General features: G+C 38.5%; 1 protein-coding gene across 1 annotated transcript; it reads left to right on the plus strand.

Moving 5' to 3' along the window:
* Nucleotides 1-337: 337 nt before the first annotated feature.
* LOC119691541 (ionotropic receptor 75a-like) lies at nt 338-9907 on the plus strand. Its single transcript, XM_038109258.2, has 12 exons — nt 338-497; nt 924-1090; nt 2184-2367; nt 3064-3253; nt 3885-4057; nt 4440-4575; nt 7181-7286; nt 7710-7809; nt 8031-8218; nt 8493-8600; nt 8835-9001; nt 9542-9907. The coding sequence occupies exons 1-12, from the start codon at nt 353-355 to the stop codon at nt 9780-9782; spliced, it is 1905 nt and encodes a 634-aa protein (XP_037965186.2). The 5' UTR covers nt 338-352; the 3' UTR covers nt 9783-9907.
* Nucleotides 9908-10387: the final 480 nt, after the last annotated feature.

The raw sequence follows: 10387 nt of genomic DNA on the forward strand, positions 1-10387 counted from the left end.
AACGTATACTCGAGTTATCAAAAGCAATTTTACTTAATAATTAATAAAATCAAAGGTCAAATCATGATTATTATCTAGAAATCTGCTTATGTATGTAAATTCATCCACCAACTTAGATGTCTACCGTCTTTCATTTATTTTCTTGTAACCACTTTACCATTCGTATCGTAGTATACTTCAGTAGAGACCGTTTCACGTATTTATAAAACATCCGTGAAACCCTTACAACATTGTTTGTTTCAGATGTTTTATTTGATGAAACGCTGTCTATATAGGCGCCTAACCTTTTTTAAATCACTTTACTAAATTCAATTTCGTTCACGACAAAGCCTATCCTATTAGAAGTACAACAATGCGTCGGTACTGGGTGGTGTATTTTTTGTGTCTGTTGGTCGGTTGCCGCGCGGAACCCGTGGAGGAAGCGGCGATGGTGACCGACGTCATCCACGCGATGGAGCGGCCGTCGTCGGTCATAGCCACGCTTTGCTGGTCTCTCAGTCAGTATTAGATGGAATAAGGGGGGGATTTGTCAGTGATGTTCTGGGGGCCAGGTCAATGTAGGTATTTGACAAACTAAGATGTGCTCAGTATGGGATACATTGACTTGGCAATGTAATGTAAAGGACACTGAAAATATTAAACCCTTTCCGTACACATACAGTATAAAAGTAGGTGCTTACTATATTTATTTACTATGTTACCTACTGTATAATTTTTGCCTCTATATTTGTGGCTTTTGCGATGCCTCATATTTTTTTTTTCAAAGTAATTTTTGTATGTAATACCGTCTTATAGAGTTTTAATGTTGACGTAATAATTTATATGGTGCCTAATCGAAATCCATGAGATGTGGCCAGCCATAACACCCTACTATGTAGAGATTAACAGTATTCCATATCACCAATCTGCAAATCCTTCCCCAGAGAAGAAAGTCCGCCTCTACTCGTCACTCGCCGGTGAGAACGTGACTCACATCAACATGATGCAGTTCCTGCGCCCAGACCTCACTCCGGAGCGGCACGACCGCGACCAGCAGGTGGTCTTCCTCGTCGACATGACCTGCCCTAACATCACGCAGTACTTGGAAATGGTTCGTGATCAATTTTTATAGGGTGCATGTAAAGATTACGATAAGAGGAAGATGTTAGCCCGTAATCATCTGCTGCTGGACATGGGCCATAAGCGCCAGAACAATGTCCGTGGGCTTCCACATCACCCACTATCGGCTACCAATCTACGGTCTCTCACACAACAGGATACGACGTCGTGTTGTGCCGCTCTCTCCCATTGAACACCTGCGGGAAGGTAGATGTATCCACGATGGGACGTCGTATCGTATCCCGGCCCTAAGTATATCGATCCAGCGGACCGAAGGGCGTACAAAATGTACCTACATAACTAGGTACCATATATGTATTGTGTAATCATCAGATATGTCCATAATATTTAGCATGGGAAACCCCGAGTAACGCAATCACAGAATACTAAATGATTCGATTTCGTTTCGTTTTCCTCATCCAACTACTATCGTAAACCTGTACCTATACACTGACTGACTTGCGAAATTCAGTTAGATCTCGACATTACTATATAGTGTAACAGTTTGTACCTATCACACATTTATCTACTAACCTTGTCCGCCAAAAGGTATCTGACATCACCACATCATTGGAGCATCGCATTCCATAGTAAACAATACGACAATCGGTTTCTGTATTGTCCGGTTGTACAATAAACTGTCCGAATGGCACGTTAACCCTAGCCGTAGTCATTTTCTGAGTTGAGTCTCTTTAAAACTCCACCACAATCAAAGTACTTAATAACCTGATAATCACCCGCACTCTACCTTGTCCTCAAATTCCCTTGTTCCAGTTAAAACTATGGCCATATTATCAGCCTGAAATTGTAGTGATTGCAGGCTGTATTCTGACGTTCACGCTACGTTTGCCTGTTCGTGGTCTCCTATTGTAGTTTTTGGTCTCCACTTCAGGCATATCTTACATACCTAAGTACCTAACGTTCTTTGAAAAATATAAATACTTTTATATGTAAATCTCTCTCTAGATATCTAGCAAGAATACCTGAACTTACCCAAAATAAAAACTTAGTAATTCAATATGTAGATTATTGTAGATGTTGGTTTACATGATCAGCCTTTCGGAAACCGGTGTCCATGGTTACAGAGTGCCAAGGAGCAACACTTCAGATCCCCGTTCCGCTGGCTACTGCTCACCAAGTCCGAGGCAGCTGATGGTTCAGACGACGAGAGCATCATCCCCGCGGCTATACGAAATATTGATGTCCTGTTAGACTCGGAAGTCGTGTTGGCTATAGATCTGGGGAACCACACTTATGTTGCGCATTTGAGTAAGTATATAAGGGCCTGTTTCACAATGTCTGGATAATGGCTACCTGTGACATAAAAGACATGTTGTCACACTCTGTAATTATATTTAGTTACAGTTACAGTGATCTTACAGGTAGCCATTATCCAGACAATGTGAAACAGGCCCTACGTATTTTTTTTATTATTTTACATATTGTAGGCTGGGACATTAAGGTCAGCACGACCTAATGTCGTGCTATCTAGGTTTTAAAAAAATATATTTAACTTAAATACGAGTAATAAATATCAACAAACATTTCACGCTTGATTTCCGAAACAGCCTTATGAACGAGCCGCTTGAAAGGTTTTCATTCTATTATGTACCCATTTATGTCCTTATTGTCTTCTACAGCTAAGAACCTGCTTTGGTTGCTAATGATTCCGTATAGGTAGATATATTAATATACGTTCTGCTTAAAACTTGAGTAAATACTTGTACTTAAGAAATCCCCAACTGCAGTATTTTTGTTAATATCTCCTTCATCCTTAACAAAATATTATACAGATTTATTATCCGTCTTTACTATCATTATGGTACAGAGGGGTCACTCTCTAAATCGACGAACGAATGCACAAGAATCTTCACGCATTCGGCACGCTTAATACAACGAGATAGAGTCGTGGTTATCGCTGCATATTTGTTGATCCGTTCGTTGATTAAGAGAGTGACCCCCCAGTTTACAGAATAAGCGCTGGCTCGGAGTGGCGCACCGAACACTACGGTTCCTGGGACCCGAAAAACAAGTTTCAGAAGGGACACCTGATAGATTCAGCAGCCAGAAGGAGAGCCAATTTGGAAGGTTACGTCATATCCGTATGCTACGTACTCACCGATGCTGATAGTGTGAATCATTTGATGGACGGAATGTAAGTTGCCTACGCATAAATTGATTAAGCCTATTTTTGAACTCCTTGAAAGCCAGCTGATCTCACACAGGTGGTCTGTTTTAACTAAGACGTGTTCATTACAAGCTTGATTGTCGCTGATCTTGAATAACTTGAGAGGGTAATAGGGTGGACGATGGACCTATTGTGATTATGAAGTACCAAAATGTACCCTTTTTGAGTGAAGACCAGAAACTTTTCACTCTTTGCTTAACACGGCACGAGGTTTTTGCCGAAAATGCTTTTTAGATTAGAACCAAAGTGCTACTTTTCAATAGGATATAGCTACCTAACAAATTTATTTGAGAAAATAATTTATCCACAAGCCTAGTAATTAGGTTATTTGTAGAAATACTGAGGTTAACATAACGCAAACTTGAACAAGAATCCTTTTTCGTGCATGCATCGAGTTAGGTTATCAACTCCTGATGAGGTCGCTACATGGCTTTGTTATCCCTGTCGATAAACTCGTTTAATGCGCGTTCCACCAATCACAGCGCCGTATTTATGATGAATCGCGATACAGTAACGTTTACCTACGTCGATAGCAAACCCGTGTAGCGGCAGCTGGGTGCGTTGTTTCATCATTCTCAATTCCACATCCTGGTTCCAGAGACGACCACATCGACACAATAACCAAGGTGAACTTCCCGACTACTAACCATCTACTGGACTTCCTTCACGCGGGGCGCCGCCTCGTGTTCACTGACACCTGGGGGTACCGGGTCAACGGCAGCTGGAACGGAATGACCGGGTATCTGGTGCGCAGGGAGGTGGAGATTGGAGGTAAGGTCAGGTTAAGCTTACATGGTAGAGAACCGAATATATGTTTGTGCGTTAATGTTTTATTAATCATTATATGGTCTATCTCATTTAATTTAGCTCCCGTTCTGGAATATGCCATGATATTTGCTGATGTCTTCAGCGTAGTAGTTGGTGATTCTGTGGTCTAGAGTGGTAAACGCTTTTCTTCAACACCCAGAGGTATATGTACTAATTTTGATCACCACTATCGTGTTTCCAAATTGTAGTTCCAAGCTGGTTAGGATATAGACGGGTGTCGCTGGTCCAAACCCCAATGTGAGTACGGCCACCTTAATTAATACCAATTCGGCTAGGCGAACATTAATATCTGTTTAGGTTTTCCTAACCTTGGTTTCTTCTGCAGGATCGCCTATGTTCTTCACATCAGAGCGCGCATCCCTCGTGGACTACGTGTCTAGCCCGACGCCCACGCGCTCCAAGTTCGTGTTCCAGCAGCCCAAACTGTCGTATGAGAACAACCTGTTCCTGCTCTCCTTCAGGTGAGCTACTAATATTGTCTGAAGTCTCCTTATTATTGGTTACCACTTCACACTCTAGGTGTAAGGGGGCGACATGAGGTTGCAGAAGACGTAGTGTAGCACCGGCACAAGGGTTTCTATGTTATTTGTGGCGAAAGCCACCCTTGGTAGATTTTGTATACATTTGTATGTATTTTTATCATGGCACAATTTGTGTTGCCATTACCACCCTAGGCACAGCAGAATACCCATAGCGGATATGTTAGCAGGTTCATTTTCTCGTCAATAAAGTCCACTAAAGTAAATAAATCCATCACCTGACCACCAATGTGGAAACCTGTCACCAATGGTGACTCCGAAAATGAAACCAGTAATGATGCTGCGACACTGTAATGTTCCATCAATGCCGAAACATTAACTATTTCGCAAATAATGAATTTAAACTACGACTGGATGTTCCGAGGGATTTGTTGCACTTTGGAAGGGTTTTCCCGTGGGATTTTTGGAAAAGTTGTCTATTAAATCATTCAGGGTGTCGGCTAACTTCGTGCCAAGCTTCGTTGTACCGATTTCGGATCACAGAATAATCAAGATAATTATTCTGAGTGTAGGTGAGCCTTAATTTTTAATATCGGCGAGTTGAGGGTAGACGATGATATCCACGTAATTGAGCAGCGCGTGAGCGCTCGGCACTTTTGTGTGAGCAGCCGTGGTGAGCAGACGGTCAGATGGAGGGAGTGATCGGTGCCGTGGGTGCTTGAGGACCAGGCGCGTGGAGCCGAGGCGGAACATCGTGTGCGAAGCTAAGTCACCTTTCTATTTACTTTTTGTCTCTCGTATATGATTGAGAAGTTATACCTACACTTTATTTCTTGAAGGACGCTAACCCACAGCTGCAATTTCCATCACACTGGTATAGGAATTAGATAGGTACTTACACTAAAGGTCCCCTACCTCGCTCATTTGGTATTTAGCTAGCTAGAGAAAAACCTACACATTACACATTCCCTAGCTTTGGTTCAACTTATTTTAGTTTAGAATAGGGACTTCTGGATAGATACAAATAGGCAGAAGCGGGCTGATGATGATGATGATGATGATGATTATCAAATAACTAAAACCTGAGAATAGATCTCACTTCAAAAATAATAAATTCTTATCAAATAAAAAATATACACCTACCTTCAAATTTGTTCTATGGTTCTTTGTTCAAATTATTGATTTTTCATTAGGTAAATAAATACTTCTATAGAATCTATGCTATAGTAATTATTCAAAGAATAAAGTAGATACATACTTAAATAAACTTTTCAAAGATGATTTATTGTAGTATCTATATGGCAGAGAAGATTATTTGACTTTGAGTTTAAAAACAAGTAACAGCGCAGGGAAAGAATTGATTGACGGAGAAATTTATTCTAAAAGTGTCAAGATATCACAAACAAGGGATCTAGATACTTAAACTAAATCATTTCTGGTCCTATATTGCTCAATAAATACAAATAGCTTGAAGGTAGATCAGATTCCTGTCCAATTTCCATATTTTCAGAAAGTTATGTAAATTATAACCAACAGAAGTATTTGTTTCCTTGTTAAAGCAATAAATTCTTATGTAAAAAAAGGATAGCAAGGATATAGTAGGAATAAAGTTAGCTAGGATATATTTATTACAACTATTTATAATATATTTGAATAAGATTATATAATATTCACTATTTCATAACAATTATCCTATATTCCAATAAGATCAAAGAATATTCACTATTTCATATTATATATTTAATATTTTAAAATAATACCTAAATCACTTCCCACTTGGCTACAAAATTAGAGTCATATTATTATATTTTCAAATACTTATCTATAATGAAATTCATGATTTAATAAAGTTACTATACTATAAATTATTGAACTATTCTAGTTTCAGTTAATTTATGATTATAAATAAAATTGTCCCCTTTAGCTTGGACAACATGTATTCATGTTGATTTATTTACATGAACATAAAGACAAACCATGTAAATATATAAGTTAGGAGCAAGGGAAGTGATTGATCGTTGGCGGAGAGATGTCCAAGTCTATGGTTGTGTCTCACGAGGGCTCCGATTGAATATTTGCTATTATTTATGTATTTTAGAGTTTTATATATTGATTCAATCGGGTGTAGTGATCAAGGCCTACAAAGCGTATGGAGGGGCTTCCCTTATTAACCAACACCAAAAAACATTATTATCTATATTATTATCTTTATGTACTTACCTGTAAATATGTATTTATCGTACAAATAAAAGTTATACATTAAAGTTGTAGTATATAGGTTAAAAATTATAGGCAGGTAGGATGTATGTAATCAATTCTAGGTCATAGTTTTATTTAATTCACTATTCTTTCGTTTATGGGGTTACAACACAACGTAGGGTTTCCCTGGATGTTTCATGGCCATTTCAAAGCAGTATTTGTTTCACTCTTATTTCACTCAGGTTAGTTTTGTTTTGTAGTTTCAAATATCTTCTTAGTAAATCCATTAGGAAGATAGGAGTTAAGTAGGCAGGCGGTAGGGCGAAACGTTACAACACGTCCCCTGCTGCAACATCATGTCGACTCAAAATGTCCACCTCTCCTTCAGAACGACGGTGTGGTACAGCTCCATAGCGCTGATCTTCCTGCTGTACCTGGCGCTGCTCGCCGTCGCCTTCTGGGAGTGGAAGAAGAACGCACACCAATACAAACAGGTGCAATAGAAGTAAACCCTTACATGTGAATAGTATATGTACCACAGCTACCTCTAATCTATTTTTTTCTTTCTTCCATCTAAAAGTTGTCTGGTACAGATTGCTATAAGTAATCTTTTTATTTTTATGTTTTATTTTTGTACTTACCTACTTATTTTTACGTGATGTGATGTGCAAATAAAGAGGATTGTAATAATTGTAATCCTGAAATGTTGGATGCATGAAAGGAGCCTACTATGAGTGATATATACTACCTGTTTCTTGTACAAACTCGTTCAGGCCACCCTGAGTAGCAGCCGACAGTTTATCATACTGGTTAATCCTTTCACCATGGTGACAAAACCTGGAACAGCTCTAGAGCTACATTATAAGAAAACATAATAGGTATTTAGGAAAAGCATAAAAACAAAATTCTGTTTTCAGAGAGAGGAAAACGCGAGCATCTTGAGAGCTAAAGTTAGTGACGTCGTGTTGCTAGTGTTCGGAGCCACTTGCCAACAAGGAAGCTATGTAGAGCTGAAGGGTAAGATTAATAAAATATAACTTTATTGAAGAACTAAACCAAAACAGAAAAAGAATATAAAACCTTGGTAGATAGAGACTTTTTAAAAAACTTTTAATTATATTTCGTTGCGCGTTTTGAAGCCGGGGGCTGAGAGATTGACAAACAATCATTTCTCCCACATTTTATTATAAATACGACCTTAACAGGCATTTCAAATGTATCATGGTTTCTTCCCTCAGGATCGCTAGGCCGGGTGGTGATGCTGGTTCTCTTCCTAGCCCTAATGTTCCTCTACACTTCCTACTCTGCGAACATAGTGGCTCTGCTGCAGTCAAGTTCCTCCCAAATACGCACCCTGGAGGACTTACTGCACTCGCGAATTAAGTTTGGCGTTCATGACACTGTTTATAGTCGGTACTATTTCTCGGTAAGCATTTATCGCTGTTGTGGGGATGAATGAAATATATAGGACCTGCGATTCATTATACAGTGAGTTGTCTCAATAAGGGTACCTTTTGCCTTTGATTGAGAAAGAATAAATATTTTTCGCTGTTTAAAAGTTAACGGTTAAACAATTAAAATTACAGACCTGAAATCTTTTTCAGCCACGGTACCTTCGTACAAAATTAGAGCGCCTTTTGGCATTTCATTATATGTATCAGCAGATTTTACCACAAATAATACCCATAATCTTATTTCAGACCGCAACAGAGCCAGTAAGGAAAGCCATTTATCTGAAGAAAGTAGCTCCCCCAGGACAACCGCCACGGTATATGTCTTTAGAAGAAGGCGTTAAGAATATGCAAAAGGTAAATTTTAATGGTACTTAACGAAAATAATAAATACTTACGTGTTACCTACTTATAAGTAAGTACTTACATGTTTTTTTTATAAGAGCCGACTACTAGACTAAACCTAAGTAGATACTTATAGTGTTATAAACTGAAACTAAGCAACTGCTATAAACTGAAACGTATAATGGAAATGTAAATAAAACGTTAAGTGGCGCGACCACGAATAATAAGGCGCTCATTTTTTTTCAGGGGTTATTCGCATTCCACATGGAAACCGGCGTCGGATACAAGTTCGTCGGCAAATATTTTCAGGAAGGTGAAAAATGCGGACTGAAAGAGATACAGTACCTGCAAGTCATCGACCCCTGGCTGGCCGTCCGCAGAAACACTCCTTTCAAAGAAATGTTTAAAATTGGGTAAGTCAATGACCATGCATTTTTACAGGCTTTTTCTCAGGATATGTAATATTCTATATGACTGTATATTTTTTAAGTAGGCACTCGGACATGTCCGTTAGTCAATTGTTATGTCTGTTGTAAATTATAATCTGTATTGAATATCTAAAATGGAAGTTTACAATCTTTTCTTATATGATTAGCTACACTTATTTATAATCATCAATATTCATTACCAAAATTGATATTCACGCTTCTTATGTGGATATTTAGCCTGAAACTATGCCAAATAATGTCATTTACATAAAATCTTCTTTATTTGGTCATGTTTTTGTCTAACATCTGTGTGGGAGCGTTTCGTTTGTTTGAACAATTTCAGTAGTTTACTATGACAAAGTCAATATCAGGTTTCGGCTACTATATCTAGTTATATTTTTAACACCATGTAAGTATAGGAACCTAATGATAGCTGGAATCACTCCAACTGTTCCAAAGCTATGAAACTATAGATAGCGGACCAGACAACCCTCTTTTCAAATATTTAAATTATTTTGTCTTCAGGCTGAAGCGCATCCAAGAACACGGATTGCAGAATCGGGAAAACCTCTTGTTCTACGAAAAGAAGCCTAAATGCTCGGGAAGAGGGGCCATTTTCATTTCAGTCAGCATGGTGGACTGTTATCCTGCATTGCTGATATTTGCCTACGGTTGTATCGTTTCTGTGGCTATGCTTCTTCTAGAGTTGATGTATAAGAAACGACAAGACATGAAGATTAGTACTCAAGAGTATTATGTGAATTAAGTAGTTAATTCCTGCATATAATGCATGCTTAGATAATTCATAGCCCCAGATGTAAGTAGGTTAGTTTACACTTACGGGCACAGTTGCTTAAAAAACATTTATTTTCTTATTTATTCTAACGGCGCCTTATTGTTAGACATACGTAGAAATAAACTGTTTCGACAAACAATTGCCTATCGTTTCATTCAGGTCTTTCTGCCGTCGCTTACCTAGAGGTACCTACATCAGTCTATTTCATAACCCTTATCATTTACTTATCATCTAAATATTTAATATTAATATCAATTCGTGATCGCTGAAAGTGTAGACAGCAGGAGCAGATGTGATGAGTAGCTACATCGCGTGTATCTGTATGGTATTCGTACGTCGTTGTTTCATATTGATATGTAGGTACGTACCAAAATATCTACCTTATGCTTCCTCGCTTCCTATGAAATATACTCCCATAGGAAAATGAACCGTTTAAGCCGTTTTAGTTAAGTTTATCTATTAAAAATGTAAGATAAGGTATGAAACAGAAAATTACTATCACGTCATTGAATCACCACAAATTATCACCCTACACCCTACACGACGCAAAACTGCGTAGTAGAACTTTCATCGTT

This window comes from Plutella xylostella, chromosome 17 (assembly GCF_932276165.1).
Source record: "Plutella xylostella chromosome 17, ilPluXylo3.1, whole genome shotgun sequence".
NCBI classification, from domain to species: Eukaryota; Metazoa; Arthropoda; class Insecta; order Lepidoptera; family Plutellidae; genus Plutella; species Plutella xylostella.

Bases quoted from the DNA above. Each gene is read 5' to 3' on its own strand.
- LOC119691541 (XM_038109258.2), top strand. From the start codon at position 353: ATGCGTCGGTACTGGGTGGTGTATTTTTTGTGTCTGTTGGTCGGTTGC. The intron at 1,091-2,183 runs GTTCGTGATCAA...CCATGGTTACAG, and splicing joins TCACGCAGTACTTGGAAATG to AGTGCCAAGGAGCAACACTT. The intron at 4,576-7,180 runs GTGAGCTACTAA...CCTCTCCTTCAG, and splicing joins CTGTTCCTGCTCTCCTTCAG to AACGACGGTGTGGTACAGCT.